Genomic DNA, 18,560 nt, shown 5'->3' on the forward strand with positions numbered 1-18,560 from the left:
AATGTCTACCCAAGCTCTAAGTCCTGCACAGTGCCTACTTCAACCACTTTAATGGCCATTGGAACAAACGGTTCTACACACACACACACACACACACACACACACACACACACACACACACACACACACACACACACACCCCAACAGGAAGAAAGTCTTCACATGCTTGGGTATATATCTCCCAATTCATCAATGAGTCTAAAGCCCACTGATTACCCTAAACCTGGATTTACCTGTCTGCCAAGACGATTTACCAGGGTATTGTCATCTGACATGCTACAGCTTCTTGGAGACACAAACAAGAGAGTTGGGTGAAAAGTGGACACCAAAGATATATGAGCAGCCCTGAGAATGACATGGCAAGTCCTCATACCAGAGATGCTAGTAGTCCCTAAACACCCCAGATTGTATAGGCTTTACCAGACTGCCAGAGGAATCCATGATGCAAAAAAAGGCTAAGAACCTCTGATCATAGAAGAAAGTCATTAGAATTTTGAGTAAACCCTGCCCTGCACAGAGGATTTATATAGATGACACAGACAAGATCCAACCACAATAAGGTATCGTCTCCCCAAATATTCTAGAAGATCCTTAAGGCAAGAGTCCATGTCTTTCACTTCTGTTATATATTCCAGTTTCTTGCACATTGCATGTAATCAATATCTGTGTATGGATAATAATAACAGCAACAGCTCACACTTATATATCGCTTTAATATTTACAGGGCATTTTGCACATAACCTTATCTGATGCTACAGCAATCCTGTGAGGTTGGAAGTGAAGGTATGATTATCCCTATTTTAGAGATGAGAAAACCAAAGCACAGAAACGTGAACTGACTTGCTCAAGGTTCCAGAGCTAGTATTAAGTGGCAGAACCAGGATTAGAACCCAAATCAGTACTCTTCCCTCTACACTACTGATACACCCCAAAATAAATAAATTTGTTTTGTGAATTTTGTAATGGCATTTGTGATAACTCTAGGCAGATACTTTATATTGTCACAAGGCGAGGACTGGGAGTCCTTTATCCTAGGAGTTAAAATGGCTGACCACAAACACAAAGTCAGGTTCACAATGACAAGAATATGAACCTGATTTCTCACAAATGAAATCCACATTTGTGTAGCCTGCCATTGATGACACTTGGGGGCAACATACAGCTCACCAGAGACTACTTTGGGTGGCTCCCTCTGTTGACCTTGGGTAGCAGACTATCAAGTTTTACGTTTAATCAAGGATCAGCAAATGTAGCTTGATTTTATCTGAGTACAAAGGCATTCAAATACTTGTGAGACATTTTCAGCCAGACACATATGTAGAACAAAATATGCCCCAAACTAAATGTCACACTGCCTAATAGGCTCTCAATCTTTATAGACCACTATACTCTGCCCCCCATCCCCTCCAATTAAGATGCAAAATTAAAATCAATTTGCACAAGATTATAACAGTGCTTTAAAAAATTGAGTATCTTGGAAGAGCTCTTATGGTCACCTTGTCCAACTCTCTTTTCCAATACAGGAATACTTCTTGCACTATTTTAATGGGTTATATATTTCTACATGTACTTTCCCCTCATACCTCAAAAGATGTTTGAAAATAAAAAGAGGTATGTGGGATAGTGGCACAATGTAAGCATAAGATAATTTTCAATTGTAGTTATAGCAGTATGAGTGAAAAAATCAGTTCTTGATCTCACTACTCTGGAGAACAATTTGAAACTATGCCCAAAGGGCAATCAAACTGTGCATATACCCTTTGATCCAGCAATACCACTGCTAGGTCTATATTCCAAAGAGATTAAAAAAAAAGGAAAAGGTTCTATTTGTACAAAAATACTTATAGTAGCTCTTTTTGTGGTGGCAAAGAATTGGAAATTAAGGGGATGCCCATCATTTGGGGAATAGCTGAACAAGTTGTGGCATATGAATATAATGGAATACTATTGTGCTTTAAGAAATGTTACGTAGGATTTCAGAAAAATCTGTTAAGACTTACATTAACTGATATAAAGTAAAGTGAGTAGAACCAGGAGAACACTGTGCATAGTAACGGCAACACTATATGATGAGCAACAATGAAGGGACTTAGTTTTTCTCAGCAATACAATGATCCAAGACAATTCCAAAGGACTCAAGATGAAAAAATGCTACTCATATCTAGAGAAAGAACTGATGGAGTCTGATTGCAGATCAATGCATACTTTCACTTTATTTTTTGTGGACTTTTTCTTTTAGTATGTTCCTTCTTTTATAACATGACTAATATTGCTCATATAAAAATGTCAGTTTCTGACTCCATATTTTACACGAATATTGGGGATATTCATATCTGTGCTTGTCAAAATACTTGAAGGAATCTTTAAGTCTCAATTCAGATATGACTTCCCTGATTTTTTTTTTTTTGCAGTGAGGGTTAAGTGACTTGCCCAGGGTCACACAGCTAGTGTCAAGTGTTTGAGGATGGATTTGAACTCAGGTCCTTCTGAATCCAGGGCCAGTGCTTTATCCACTGCACCACCTAGCTGCGCCCCCACCTTGATTTCTTATGTTGGAAGTATTCTCCTCAAATTTTTGTCTAGGTTTCCTGAATCCGTATCACATTCTATCCTGTACTCTATTTGATAGCCTTACAAATATCCTTACAATTGCCTGATTTTGTCAATTCTAACACAAGATTGCTTGAATCCATCTCCTTTTCTCTACTCATACAGCCCTCAACACCTTTCACCTAGACTATTGTAAGTCTCCTAATTGGTCTCCATTCCTCCTCTGTCCCTTCTCCAATTTACTCCTCATAAAGCTGCCAGTGATTTCCCTAAAGCATAAGTCTGACCATGTCATTCCCCTGCTCATTAAAGTCCAGGGGCTTCCTATCACCAACAGAAGAAAATATGAGTCCTGTGTATGGAGTTTTCAACATTATTCTCCTTTGTGAATTCTACAGTTGAATCAAATTGGCCTTGTTGCTATTCTACTGATCCATTTCCTGCTTTTGCACTCTGTATCCCATTCCTGGAATGTTCTCCCTGCTTACCGCTACCTCTTAGGTTACCTACTTTCCTTCAAAACTCAGTTCAAATACCACCTTCTACAGGAAGCCTTTCCTCTCCCTCCCCTTCCCTCCCTCTCTCTCTCCCCCTCCCTCCCTCCCTGGGACCTCACCAAAATTCCTTTCTACATCTAGAACAAATTCCTTTTCTATTTCAGGGTATTTGCCATCTCAAAACTGAGACCTTCAAGTTTATTCACTGAGTTGTAAACTATGATGTCCTGAAAGGTAAATGCATCAGGGTTTTATATTAAAAATTTGAGTATTTACAGCTAATGCTGAATAACTTCTTTTAAAAATTCAAAATGATTTGCTTTACATATCTCTAGGGGACAACAGAATTATGTACAGCTAGATCCTCTTTAGTGGATGTATAACAAATCAAAATGCATATTTCCTTTGGGCTGGAATCAATGACCACATCTTTACCATAATTAGAACTTTAAGTTGTATGAATTCTAATATAGTCAGTTCTGCTATAACATGTTTCAAAACTGTGAATTTGTTCCAACACAACTGATATATTAGGGAACATTTCATGTGTGCTTCTGTGTGACTTTTTCTGAGAGAAACACTGAAAATGCAGAAAACCTCCATTTCCTACTAACTCACAAGCTGCAATCCTTCAGAAGCCCAATTCCAAACTTCAGGTTTTTGTCAAGGTAAAGTGCCATTTTATTGTTTATCTTCTGATGCAGTAGGAGCAGGCTGTTGCATACCACGCCATCCCTACTTCTAGACCCCTCTTCCCTCACAGCTGTGGGCTTCAGAATAAGACCCAGAGTTGTTCACCTGCAGCCTGAGGAAGGCAGGGGTGGGTGGGGGTGGAGACCTACAGGCCTAGCAGCAGCCCTGGGCTTCAGGTAGTAGTCACTATTTTAGTATTTATGTATTTCTCAACTTCATTTAACATGTATAAGATTATACTACCATAATTTCCTATCTTAAAAAAAAAGTGTCACTGATGAAGTTTTGGGGCTTTTTATCCCCAACCACATTTCCCTCACAGGCTCTATGGTTATTGTAGAATTTTGCATACAGTGGTGCTTTGGGGGAAGGCATATGTTGCATAATAGTGGAACTGCCTATACCCCCAACCACTTTAGGGGATTCATTATTTACACCAATGGGGGGGGGTGCATAGCTATATACCATTCTCTCAGAAAATTACATCAATCTCAAAGAAGATTATTTCTTACAAAAATTAGAAGTGCTCACTGGCTAGCTTCTTTTCCTCACTATTCAGAGGCTCAGTAATTATTTACAAAATGCAGTTTAAGAAAAATTCTCCTTTATGGATATCCATTTCTTTATTATAATGAAAAAGTCCACAGCTCTGCAATACTAAGAAATGCCAGAATCATTCTCATTATTTCTTGAATTCCTAAACTTTTCTTAATGTGGTATTTCTCAATTTATATTTTATTTTAAAAAATGAAATGAATTTATTTATTTTAGTTTTCAACATTTGTTTAGATAAGATTTCCAATTTCAAATTTTTTTCCCTCCCCTCCCTCCCCCCTCCCCTAGACAGCAGGTAATCTGATATGGGTTTTATATATATATATAAAACTTTAAACATTTCTGCATTAGTCATGTTATACGAGAAGAATCAGAGCAAAAAGGAAAAACCTCAAAAAAGAAAAACAGCACCAAAAACAAAAGAAATAGTATGGTCCAATCAGCGTCCATATTCCAGAGTTTCTTTTTTTTTCTGCATTTGGAGAGCCTTTCCCATCATGAGTCCTTTGGAACTTTCTTGTTCCATTGGATTGGTGAGAAGAATCTAGTCTATCACAGTTAATCAACACATAATGTTGATGACGCTGTGTACACCTGGTTCTGCTCATCTCACTCAGCATCAGTTCATGCAAGTCCTTCCAGGTTTCTTTGAACTCCTCCTGCTCATCATTTCTTATAGCACAATAGTATTCCATTACATTCATATACCACAACTTGTTCAGCCATTCCCCCATTGATGGGCATCCCCTCAATTTCCAATTCCTTGCTACCACAAAAAGAACAGCTATAAATATTTTTGAACATGTGGGTCCTTTTCCCTTTTTTATGATTTCTTTGGGAAAAAGACCCAAAAGTGGTATTGCTGGGTCAAAGGGTATTCATAGCTTCATAGTCCTTTGGGCATAATTCCAAATTGCTCTCCAGAATGCTTGGATCAGTTCACAGCTCCACCAACAATGCATCAGTGTTCCAATTTTCCCACAGCTTCTCCAACATTTATTATTTTCCTTTTTTGTCATATTAGCCAATCTGATAGGTGTCAGGTGGCACCTCAGAGTTGTTTTAATTTGTATCTCTCTAATCAATAGTGATTTAGAGCATTTTTTCATATGGGAATAGATAGCTTTGATTTCTTCATCAGAAAACTGCCTGTTCATATCCTTTGACCATTTCTCAACTGGGGAATGACTTGGATTCTTATAAATTTGATTTAGTTCCTGATATATTTTAGAAATGAGGCCTTTATCAGAAGTACTGGCCATAAAAAATTGTTTCCCAGCTTTCTGCATCCCTTCTAATTTTGGATGCATTGCTTCTGTTTGTACAAATCCTTTTTAATTTAATGTAATCAAAATCATCCATTTTGCATTTCATAATATCTCTCTTTTGTTTGGTCATAAACTGTTCTCCTTTCCAAAGATCCACTCCTAAACTTTTAATGAACGAAATAGCAATATAGTTCTGACTCTAAAAGAGCTGTCAAGCAAACGAAGTTTTTTTTTTTTAAACCAAAACAAAAACCAAAAAAATGCCTCATGTTTATTCAAGAAAATCGAACGCATAGCTCCATAACCTTATCACTTGCTTATGCCAGGAAAACAAATGATGTTGTCAGATCCAACATTTAAGTTTATCTAACAAAGTTTAACTAAAAATTTACATATCTAGAACAAATCTGGGTAAAAGGGAAATTTCATTTCTGATTATTGGGACATAAGACACACCCCATAGCAAATTAGAAGGATTCCTTTCATAATTTTGGTTTTTTGCCACCATTGGGCCTACTAAATTACTATGAAATAATTTACAATTTAATAACTTCTTTCAAAACAGACAAATTAAATTTGCATAACCTTGTAATGTAGCCAAAAGAAGAAATTCAGTGGGCAACAAGAAAAAGATTTTTTAGATGAATACATGGAAAAATAAGTTAGAGGGGAATCTTTTGTTCAAATACAGAATAAGTTTTTGTACAATAGGAATTCCTAGTCCACAGATGCGTTATGCTTCATAAAAGAGAAGGTTCAAACATTTCTACCTTAGTTAGGCAGACTCAATCTTTGGAAGTAAATAGGGGAAAGTTTTAATTTTCTTAAGTGAAAGTATGCATGAAATCATATTACACTACATTAGAAGCATGAAGGAAGGAAAAATACTCAGTGGAAGAGGCAATATTCTTGGGTTGTCACTTAATTTGTTCCTTAGTTTCTTCACCTGCAAAATGGGAACACTGGAATAATCTGTGTTTCAAAATGTACAAACTAAAAGCAGTTTCACAGAATGCCATTAACAAGTTTCATTCCAATATATTCTAGGCAGTCTATCTACTAGGGTGCAAGATTAACAATTTAAGACATGCACATGTTTTATTACTTTAACTGTAAGCAGTAGGTGAAAACAAAGTTTATTTTTTTATATGTCCCATATTGATCTAGAGTTCTAGAAGTGGTGTGTCAGAGAGACCATCCATTAAAAAGATTTATGTGGAAAGCCATATATGATGTTTAGAGTGGTGCCTTCTGGGAAGAAATGAAACATGAACCTCCTCTATGCCTGAGCAGTTCCCCCCACCCCCTCCCACATATAAAAGGTTTACCTTACATTATGGATTTTTACTTGATATAAAATGAAGAAAACATAAGTAGTATTGTTTATCTAAGAAAACACTAACGCTAGTCAACAACGGCAAACAGAAAAATCCAGTAAAGTCTCATTTTCCAGTGGAAGTTTCAACTGTGCTTACACCTACCTTAACTTGGTTAGGTCCCTTAAGCTCTCAAGACCTCAGATCTCAATTTCTTCATCTGTAAAACTGAGATTTAGACTCAATAATCTGAGGCCCCTGCTAGTTGTAGATCCATGAAATCAGAATCCTGCCAGTATCCCAATGACATTTGTATATTGTTTGTATGACAGCTTCTGTCTCTCTTCCACTACTTGGGCTGGGAGCTCAGTTCAGCTGGTAGACTACTACCCTATCTGGGATGTAATTATTTTAAGAAATACAAAACATGGACATCAAAATGAGTGCTGTTCCCTTCAAAATCACCACCTCGAAGAACCATATTTTTCCCCCCTCAAACTCCTCTTTTGTCCTGTGCTTTCTGAGACAAAAAAATCCAATCTTAATGTCACACATCTTAGTCACATTTCTTCATAGGCCAAAAAATTGTGGCCAAGCCCAATCATCCATCTTCTTGAATAGACCACTTCAAATGACTTGGCTATTTCCAAAAAAAAATTTTAAAAATCAAAACCATTCTCCAAGGATGAAGATCTCATAAATGAAGATGTTTAAAACATTATGTGGTGGGATTCTGAATTCCATAAATGTTTTGAGGACTGGAAGAATCAGGAAAATAAACATAGTTTTCCTAAGAGTAACTGCTTTGAAGGAACCATACTCATTTGAACATTGATGTTCAATTAACATATCAATACATTTCGTTACAGTAGTACCTAGAAAGACTAGTTTAAGACATCTGAAAACTATAGCAATTCTTTTCTTTCTGGAGAGTATGACAAAGAAGTCATGCTCAACCGACACCTACTAATAAAAGTGAAGAGTACCCAAGGTTACGTCTATGAAAACCTCAATAATACAAAGGAATGAGGAGTAAAACCACTACATATGAACCTAAGAGAGAATACCACACCACCTTCCTCTGAGATTCAGTATGCTGTACTGGAAGAAGAGCAAGTTGAGTCTAGAGAGACCTTGGCTTGAATCCTGCCTGACAATTTTGTGACTATGAATTAGTTACTTAACCTCTGGGAGCTGCAGTTTCCTGACCTAAATATGTAGATAATAATATTTGTCATATCTAATGAAAAGATCTATTGTAAGGCCCCAAAAAGATGTTTGTAAAGTGCTTTGAAAACCTTCAAATGCTATATAAATGTTAACTATTACTGTTGTTATTGTTTCCAGTTTTTCTGATGCATTATGGTAGAAAGGGTCTTGGAAAAAGTCAGTACCCACTAACATTCCTTCATAGTCTATAGAACATCAAACGTAAAGTAACAAAAGCATTTTTTCACGAGATCATTTTCTATAGGATCAGCAAGATATTGATGTTAATGCAGATACCATACTGCCCAATTAAGTGAAAGGGAAAAAAACCATACACAGAAAGAAATCTGGATTAAAAAAAGCATATTAGAGATTCTAAATTCTTTTAAGTAACAACTGAAAGTCAAAAGAGTAAAAGCAGTTCAAAGAGCAATTCAACAATAATAAAAAAAAATTGTATTCATGAGGCTTCTGAAGTAAAGAAATAAAAGGTGAGAAACCTCAAAGGAGAAAGGTGTAGAAATTCTCCAATCATCTAGCAGTCACAAGAAGCCCAATACAGTGAAAATCTAAGTTGGGTTAAATAAGAAATCGCTTATCTATCATTAACACATTGAATGCTGTTCTTCAAGTTCTTGTGAAGCAACATATCATGGTGAATATGGATAACAGTTCAGGTTATGATGACGGTCTGGTTCCAGTACTGGGGAAGTTCTCCAGGATATTAAACTTTATTTGTGACATGGGAATGTTAGAATGGGAGCTCCTTGAGGGCAGAGACTGTTATTTGCTCTTTTTTGTATGCTTGGTGCTTAGCACAGTGCCTATCACAGAGTAAGTGTTGAACAAAATGTTTATTGACTGACCACATAATAGCAAGTTTCTGATGCATAATTCTAGTCACCAAGTATTTGATAAGCACTAAATTTTAGGAACTTACAGTAATATCCTTCACAATCTCCACTGTTTCCATGTATATCTATCTATATGTATATCCATCTATATCTATATCCTTAAGGATATCCTTTCTATAGTTTCTGGTAGTAATGACCTAGTCCTGAACTATGATCATAAACCCCACCAAAAAATGCACATTTGATGCTTCTTTGTTGACATATTGCTCATTTGGATGGGGGGCCTTTTGATTGGATTCTTGGATATAAATCATTTCTTAGGTACAATCTAGAGGTAAACCACTTTTGAGGGGTTTTTTTTTTTGGTGAGGCAATTGGGGTTAAGTGACTTGCCTAGGGTCACACAGCTAGTAAGTGTTAAGTTTCTGAGGCCGAATTTGAACTCAGGTCCTCCTGACTCCAGGGACGGTGCTCTATCCACTGTGCCACCTAGCTGCCACTTGAGTTATTTTTGATCCAGTGCCCATTTTATCTATTATTCTTGTCCAGTGAAAGTGATGTGCTTATTCTAAGTTTTTTCAGTCAGTTTTTGACCTGTTTATCATGTGCTCTGAGAATATCTACTAATCCTCCTCCTCCTTTTTGGCATGGAAATGTTAATCATTCTATAGATGCCTTAGGGCAATATATTCTGAATTTTGTTAATATCATATTTTTTGTTAGATCACTACAATTACTGGCATGATAATTACTAATAATATTGGCACAAGACTGATATTGTTTAGTAGTTAATTATTTTTAAACTTTTTCTAACACATTTGATTTCAGAACACCACTAAGTTTCTTTAATGTATATGGCCACAGCCTTCTCCTTGTTAGGTTCACATTCAATGTGTTTTGCCTGGTGGAGACTAAGGTATTTATAGGTATTACCTGCAACCATACTCTATATTTAAACGTGAAGCTGTCAGTCCCCATCTTTCCTTAGTATACATTAAGAATTTTACACTATTTTTTTTTTTTAAATTTTGTGGGGCAATGGGGGTTAAGTGACTTGCCCAAGGTCACACAGCTAGTAAGTGTCAAGTGTCTGAGGCCGGATTTGAACTCAGGCACTCCTGAATCCAGGGCAGGTGCTTTATCCACTGCGCCATCTAGCTGCCCCAGAATTTTACACTATTGATTAGAGAAATGCAAATTAAAACAACTCTGAGGTACCACACCTCACACCTATCAGACTGGCTAATGTGACAAAAAAGGAAAGTAATAAATGTTGGAGAAGCTGTGGGAAAATTGGAATACTAATGCATTGTTGGTGGAGTTGTCAACTGATCCAACCATTTTGGAGAGCAATTTGGAACGATGCCCAAAGAGCTACAGGACTGTGCATACCCTTTGACCCAGTAATACCACTACAAGGTCTGTATAACAAAGAGATCATAAAAAAAGGGAAAAGAACCCACATGTAAAAAAAAATATTTGTAGCACCTCTCTTTGTGGTGGAAAACCTTTGGAAATTGAGGGAATGCCCATCAACTGGGGAATGGCTGAACAAGTTGTGGTATATGAATGTAATGGAATACTACTGTGCTATAAGAAATAAGAACAGGCAGATTTCAGAAAAATCTGGAAAGACTTAAGATGCTGAGTTAAGGGAACAGAACCAGAAAAACACGGTACACAGTAATAGCAATGTTATGTGATGATCAATTGTGACAGACTTAGCTCTTCTCAGCAATACAATGATCCAAGACAATTCCAAAGGACTCATGATGGAGCTCTCCATATCCAGAAAATAGAACTCTGGAAACTGAATGCAGATTGAACCATACTGTTTCCATTTTTTTCTTTTGTTCTGATTCTTCTTTCACAACATGACTAATGCAGAAATATGTTTAATGAGATTGTACATATATAACCTATATCAGATTGCTTTCTGTCTTGAGGAGGGGGAAGGGAGAAAACTTTAGAACTCAAAATCTTATAAAAACAAATGTTGAAAACTATCTTTGGGGGCAGCTAGGTGGTACAGTGAATAAAGCACCAGCCCAGGAGTCAGGAAGACCTGAGTTCAAACTTGGCCTCAAACACTTGACACTTACTAGCTGGGTGACCCTGGGCAAGTCACTTAACCCCAATTGCCTCACCAAAAAAAAGAAAGAAAACTATCTTTACATGTAACTGGAAAATAATAAAATACTTTTATGATTAAAAAAAATTTACACCTATTAAGTTCAAATCACATTCTGGTATTACTAAAGAAACATTTGTTTTGATGGAGCCATAGAGTTTGATATCATCTCATCCATACGCATGATATTCTTATTTGATTCCTTTAATTTGGAAACCATACTTCATTCTACTTAGGGAATAAGATAATGTACTTCAAGTTGGTAGTTTATTCACATATTATAAATATATAAAACAAACCCAAGTATATTAATAATGCTAGAGTATTTGTCAACAAAGACAATATGTTATAGGTTATTGTTTTGTCAAATTGTCTAATAAAAAGTTGTTCTTTACAATAACTTGGGATTTTTTTGGAATACCCTTTTTGTTCATGAGTCAATATATTGCTTTCTCATAATTAATTATAGATGTTTTCTTCAGAGTGAAAAGCTGCAAAAGCTTTGGTATAAAGTATATAAGGAAATAATTGGCCTACATTTGTAGAGATCACTGGCATTCTCATCTTTTGATAATAGATGGTAATCTTCTGTTAAGAAAGATGGAATCAGGTGTGTATCTGAGAAGCTGTTAAGGTGCTTTACTAGTAATTTATGTTGCCACTTGGAAGCATTTAGAAAATTATGGATCTTATTTTGTCTCAGTATTTTCAATTTTGTAGAAAGGATAAATTTCCAGTTATTTCCTTTGACATACCTGTTATATCATTCATTAATTAATGATATGTAAGCTTTCTGTTTCCTGTTTGATCTAACTTGCATTTTTGTTGTACTGTATTTCCTGAGATGAACCATCATGTCCTTCTTCCAGGGTTCTCTTTCACCTGATCTTTTCAAGAATTTATGGGGGCAGCTAGGTGGTGCAGTGGATAAAGCACTGGCCCTGGATTCAGGAGGACCTGAGTTCAAATCCGACCTCAGATACTTGACACTTTACTAGCTGTGTGACCCTGGGCAAGTCACTTAACCCTCACTGCCCTGGAAAAAAAAGAAAAAAGAATCTATGGTACACTTTTGATCATTGTTGGAATTGTTTGGTTTTGGGGCTGCTGTTTTGATTCTCTGTATCATTTAAGCTACTGACTTTTTCTTCAAGTTGTTAATTAGTTTATCCTCTGTTCTGTAGCCAAAGTGATCTCCCTAAAGTCATTTTCCTACTCAATAAACTCCAGTGGCTCCCTCCTACCTCCAGAATAAAATATAAAACCCTGTTTTAAAGTTCTTTACAAGCTGGACCCTTCCTAGCTTTCCAGTCTTCTTACACTTTACTCCCTTTCATGTGTGCTACAATTCAGTGAAACTGGCATTCTTGCTATTTCTTTCACATGATACTCTATTTCCTGACTCTTCTTTTCATGGGCTGTCTGCTATGCTTAGAATGCTCTCCCTTCTCATCTCTGCCTCCTAGTTTCCTTCAAGACAAAAGGGCTTTCTCTGTTGTCTTTCCTTTCTCTTTCCCCTCCAATGCCTTCTGATATTACTGACACTTTACCCTGTTTGTGTGTATATCTATCTATCTATCTATCTATCTATCTATCTATCTATCTATCTATCTATCTATCTATCGGTAGATATAGATATATATGGATATATCTATATCTGCCTTGTATGTACAGTTGTTTGCATTAGACTGGGAGCACTCTGAAGACAGGGATTGTTTTTGCTTTTCTTTGTAACCCCAGTGTTCAGCACTGTACCTGGCCCATAGTAAACACCTAAAAAATGCTTCTTGGCTAATTCTGGGAATCTAAGAATTTCTAATATGTTTTTGTTTTTCAGATTCCTTTCTGTATGTTTCTTTTTGTTGCCTTTACCTAAGTAAAATAGCATTAAAGTTTTTACTGTGTGTACCAGCAGGATATTGATGCAATCTTCCAATACCCTTCCATAGATCTCTAATAGCTCTCTCAAGGTACTTTTGCCATGATGGTGTTTGACACTTGCTCTTAGGGGTATTCTTTAAGAGCTCTACTTTTCCTCTTATGATTCTTACCATGGCAACAGCTGCCACACATACTGCTGTGAACAGGTCCTGAAATATTTTATACTTTGTCAAATACTGTGAAAGAATGTCTTGATTCATGATAGTTACAGCAGATATCAGCTTTTAAAAATGGTTATAGTAGATACAAGCTTTTAAAAATTACTATTTTCATATAACTGATCTGCCAGTTAGATTCATGGCATCAAGTACAAAAAAGACTTTTTGAAATTACAATTTAAAATTATTTTCATCTACTTCATTTGTTCTGTTATTAGGTATAATTTCTGGGGTTAACACTGTCAAGATTTTTAATGACCTGAAAGGCTTCAACTTTTCCCTCTTCAGATCTTAGTAGCACCTCAATCTCATCTCTTCTTTAATCTAATATAAGCTTAGAAATATGGTTATTGTTTCGTGCTGGTCCTTTACTAGTTGAAAAATATCATATGACTTGGAGCTGAGCATACCATCAACAAAAAATAAAAACCCTTTTCTATAGATGTTAAGATGTTTCCAATTTTGTTAGGCAATAGCACTGGCACATAATCAAAGTATTCATATCTTTAGTCCATTTCATTTATACTTTACTGTGTTCCCACTTGAGTGGTCAGGGCCATCTGCAAGGAATACCCCATCAGGTGGGGTACTCACAGGTATTTCTGATTTGTTTCAATGTATCTTGCTTACTTTCTTGTGGTACCCAAACCTCGAGTAGGGCCAGTCAGCAAAACTACAGCACCCTGTCTATTTTTTTGACTTTTCAGGAGGAGTCATAGCAATAATCCAATCAGTGATGGCACTAGGGCCCAACTTGCCAGTTTTTTTTTTTTTTTTTTTAGCATTTTGGGCAGTCCTCAGGACACAGGAAGTTTCTGCTATACAGGGTGCCAGTTAGCATTCCCCTACTTTGCTGCCACTTCCTGTCCCTTCTGACATGTATGATGGGCTAGGAATTATCCTTATCTATAGGTTCTGAAAATATCGACATGCCAATGTTCAAATTCTCAGAGGACCCAATTCGCATATGTACACTAAATGGATAGAGGACTAAGTCAACCAAAACCGTACCTCTGTCAAACTACTTCAAAACAGATATCTAGAGCTAAATAAAGGCTTCATTTCAAATATAAGCTAGAATTGAAAAGAATTTTATCTTATGGAGGCAAATAAGACAAGAATTACTGGGGAACAGCTAAGAAAGTCATATTAAATTCTTAGAATTTCATCTCAAATACTTCCTCTACTACTCCTAATAAAAACGAGAAGTTTAAGAGAGCACTTGAAGAAAGGAAATTCAAATAGATTCACAAGAATCTGAAAGGATCACTACCTTCTCAAAGGAAACTTACCTCCATCATCCAAAGGTCTCTTTTGTACTCCATAACCATAAACTGAGGGGTCCACTAAGGGTGTGGAATTATTCAAGTGAGGAATTGCATCTCCAATTTTAGCAGCAATCTGTAGTGAGAAGAAAATTAACAGTAAGTCAGAAATCTAAAATCATGTCTACATTTGAGGGAGAGAAATGAAGCCCTTCTTAAAAGGCTGTTTTCCATTTCTCCCTTTTACTTAGGGTTAAAGATATAGAATGCCACAAAGGTAGGAACATTTTTTAAAAATCACTATTAGCTAGCTTATCTTTTGCTATTAATGAACATGTAGCTCTAAGGAAAAAAATCTCCCTCAAAATGTGTACTATGCTATACTTTTGACCAAATCTCACAGCTTTTAAATTAATATTTTTATAAGTGATATCTCAAGGAAATCTGGCATATGATACATTAGGGAGTACCGGTTCTTATTACAAAAATATTCACTAGAGGGGTTCTTTCAAAAATTGCAAGATTCCCTGGGCATATCTAAAATGACTTGATTCATAAAAAACGATCACTCGCTAGGAAACACATCTGTTGAAGCTAACTTTTACTTACAGTACTCCAAAGGGCCCCAAAATTAAAAGGCTCGGCTGAGAAGCTTCCTCACAGGGTTCATATGTTCCCTGTCCCAGATATGAAGTGACAGTTCTTCATCTCCCTAAGTGAAAAACTCTCTCAGCATTCTGAGAGATAAGAGAAGTTCCCACATGGTCAACTTTCCCTTTTTTGAACTCTGACAGAATTTTGTTGGTATCTTATCCTTTTTAAATGATTGTGCCACAGGTTTTTGATTTCCCCTACCAGACTGTAAGCCCTTGGAATTGAGGAAGTGCCTTCATTCATCTTTTTATCTCTCAGCACAATCCTTTGCTGAAAATGAATTAAAAAAACAAAAAAAAAACCCTTATAAAGTGATTCCAAGTCAATTCAACTTTTTACTTTTCCTCTATGTATCCCCAGCAACATAGCACACTACTTGGGACATAGTAGGTGCTGGACAAATGCTTATTGATTGATTGAACAAGCATTTATTCAGCACCTATGTGTCAGGCACCGTGCACTTTGTACCGGAGGATACAAAAAAAACCAAAAACATCAACAACCAAAAGAAAAAAAAAAAGAGTCCTTGCCCTCAAGGAGCCACATGTGGTTTTTTTGTTTGTTTGTCTGTTTTTGTGTTTTTCTGGTGGGGCAATTGGGGTTAAGTGACTTGCCCAGGGTCACACAGCTAGTAAGTGTCAAGTGTCTGAGGCTGGATTTGAACTCAGGTCCTCCTGAATCCAGGGCCGGTGCTCTATCCACTGCGCCACCTAGCTGCCCCTGCATGTGTTGCAGAATATTGGTTGATGTCATACTAGGGATGTGTGAAAGTATTAAGCTGTTACATTGCAGTAAATGAATAGGACCACAGGTTCATGAATCTATAACTGGAAGGGGCTTTAGAAGCCTAGGGAGGTAAAAGTGATTTGCCTAAGTTAATATAATAAGTACTTAGGAAAGCTGAAAGTTAGCATGTTGTAGAAAACATTACTGCATTCTACAGGAGGCTAGATGACAGCCCTATCTGAGAATATATGTCTGACTGAAAACATCATCTTTCTTAAACAAAGGGGGGGGGGGGAGAGGGAGGTTTGGGGTTTACAACATGATAATGAAGTATGACAATTTTAGAAATACAAGGCTTCTCACTGTCGCTATTTAGTCATCTCTACTAATAGACTTTTTCATCTTTGTATTCCCAGTGCTTATACTGATTCAATTAAAATTGGATGTTACTTTTATTACAAGCATACCTTTTTTACCTAGGAAATATACTTAAGCAAACCAAAATGTACTTAAAACAACTGATTTTGATTATTCTGGATAGTAAACAGGTACAAATTAAGCAACCAGCTGAGGCACATATTCAACACATTAAACTATCTTTGGTGGCAGTTTTATGGTTGGATGAGACTGGTATACATCTCCAAAGAGGACCTCATTAAAGCAAATTAGATGTTGGGAACAAAGAAATATGAATAATAGGTTTCCTCTAAAACTTGCTTTATTCGGAATAGTAATGCACTGTTGGTGAATTGGATCAATGATTTTGGAAAACAACTTGTAATTTTAACAAAGTGACTAAAATGTCTATACCCCATTGTCTCAAGAGATTCTATTGCTAGGCATATAGTCTAATGAAATCAATGACACAAAGTCCTCATATACACTAAAATATTCAAAGCAGAGCTCTTTGTACTAGCAAGGAAATAGAAACAAAGTAGTACCCGTAGTTAAACAAGCTGTGGTACATCAACCAATCAATAAGTATTTATTAAGTACTTACTATGGCCAGGTACTGCGCTAAATGCTGGGATACAAAGAAGCAGTCTCTGCTCTCAAGTAGCTTACATTCTAATAGGAGAGATAACATGTATATAAAAAGGTACACAAAGTAGATAGGGGGTAACCAGGGGAGGGATGCTCTAGCAGCTGGAGAAAATGGGAAGACCTGCAGAAGGGGGAGTTTAAGCTGAGTTCTGAAGGAAACCAGAGATTCTAAGAGGTGGAGGTAAAGGAGAGACAGCACATTTAAGGCATGGGGACATCCAGTACAAAGACATGGAGATGAGGTGGAGTGTCATATATGCAAATGACAAGGAGGCCAGTATGGCTGGATAGTATGAAAGAGACTGGAAAGGAAGAAAGAGGCCAGGCTGTGAAGAGCTTTAAACGCCAAATGAAGTACTTTAGATTTGACCCTGGAAGCAATAGAGAACCACTGAAGTTTACTATGGAGGAAAATGAAAGACTTATGCTTTACAAAAACTGCTTTGGCAGCTGTGCAGATGGATGCATTAGAGTGGGGAAAGACCTGTGGCAGAAAGATCGACTGGAGGGTTGTGGAATATCACTGTGATTCGAGAAGGGAGGAGTATGATGAATACAGAAGCATGAGACGATGTATGTGAAATGATAAAAAATGGGAAGCAAAATCTGAAAAAATAATATCCATGAATAGATCAATATAAGTTGAAGAACAACAAAACAACTGAAACCAAATACTGTGAAATTATAAAAACCATGCCTCACGCCAAAGAGATATGAGAAGGCACCATCGCTCCCTTTGCAAAGGTAGGGGACCATGAGTGTAGAACACTAAATATATGGGACCTCAATCAATAACAAAGCTCCTTAAAAATCTCTTTGTAACTTATGGAAAAAACTTGGAAGGTAATTATAATGTCAATATAAACCACAGGAAAAAAATACCATGTATTGAACCTAAATGTCAGCAACAATTATACACTTGCTCTAAAAACAACATATTATCTTCTTTTAATATTTGTTTTTGGATAATCACACGAATATCTGACTATTCACTTACAATGCAAAAGCTGATTATTTCAATGCTACTTTTTAGGCTTAAGACAGGAAATCACTAATTTAAGAGCTATGGCCACTGCAATATCTTGTTTTTGACTGGAATGCTTTTCATTAAGAGCCACGTATCACAAATAACAATCAGGAAGTAAAAGGTTTAGTGATTATGATGGCAGGCATTTGTCATCTAAGACATGGCAGACAACAGTCTACAAAGAGTTCAAATGATCCCAAACCAAGAGAGGAAAGGGCTTTGGGATAGAAGATATCAATTAAGTTCTATAAACATTACAAATTCATACATAACAACATATCAAAATATCCAACCCAAAACATGAGTCACAAATACAAAAAAACCCTCCATAACACATTTCTGTTTCCTAAAGACAAGAACACATTTTTTTTTTTTACTAAAACCACTTATTATAAAAGTCTTTTGATGCAAGATCAAGGTTTTTTGATTTGTTCTATTTCAGTTTATATTGTTACATAGTTAAGCTATGAAATTAAGAAACTTCCCACTATAAATCAAGTAGATTAAAATACATATTATTTTGCGTCTTAAAAACTTTTTCGAACACAGTTCAACTCATGAAAAAAGGCCTTTTGGTTTCAACGGCACCAGGTCTAAACAATTCCCAACAGCAGGAAAACCACACTGGTTACTTCTCAGAAGTGATCTCAGAAGCAGTAGCTGACAATAAAT

At 36.4% G+C, this 18,560-nt stretch overlaps 1 protein-coding gene across 4 annotated transcripts in view; it reads right to left on the minus strand.

The window, feature by feature from the left end:
- Nucleotides 1-18,560, minus strand: part of FUBP3 (far upstream element binding protein 3) — a 69,664-nt gene that overhangs the window by 43,388 nt on the left and 7,716 nt on the right. For all 4 annotated transcript variants that reach the window (XM_043987396.1, XM_043987395.1, XM_043987400.1 and 1 more), the window contains one exon: nucleotides 14,465-14,573. In XM_043987396.1, coding sequence (XP_043843331.1) covers nucleotides 14,465-14,573 — 109 coding nt within the window. The remainder of the gene's footprint in view (nucleotides 1-14,464; nucleotides 14,574-18,560) is intronic.

The sequence above is a fragment of the Dromiciops gliroides genome, chromosome 2 (assembly GCF_019393635.1).
Source record: "Dromiciops gliroides isolate mDroGli1 chromosome 2, mDroGli1.pri, whole genome shotgun sequence".
Lineage (NCBI taxonomy): Eukaryota > Metazoa > Chordata > Mammalia > Microbiotheria > Microbiotheriidae > Dromiciops > Dromiciops gliroides.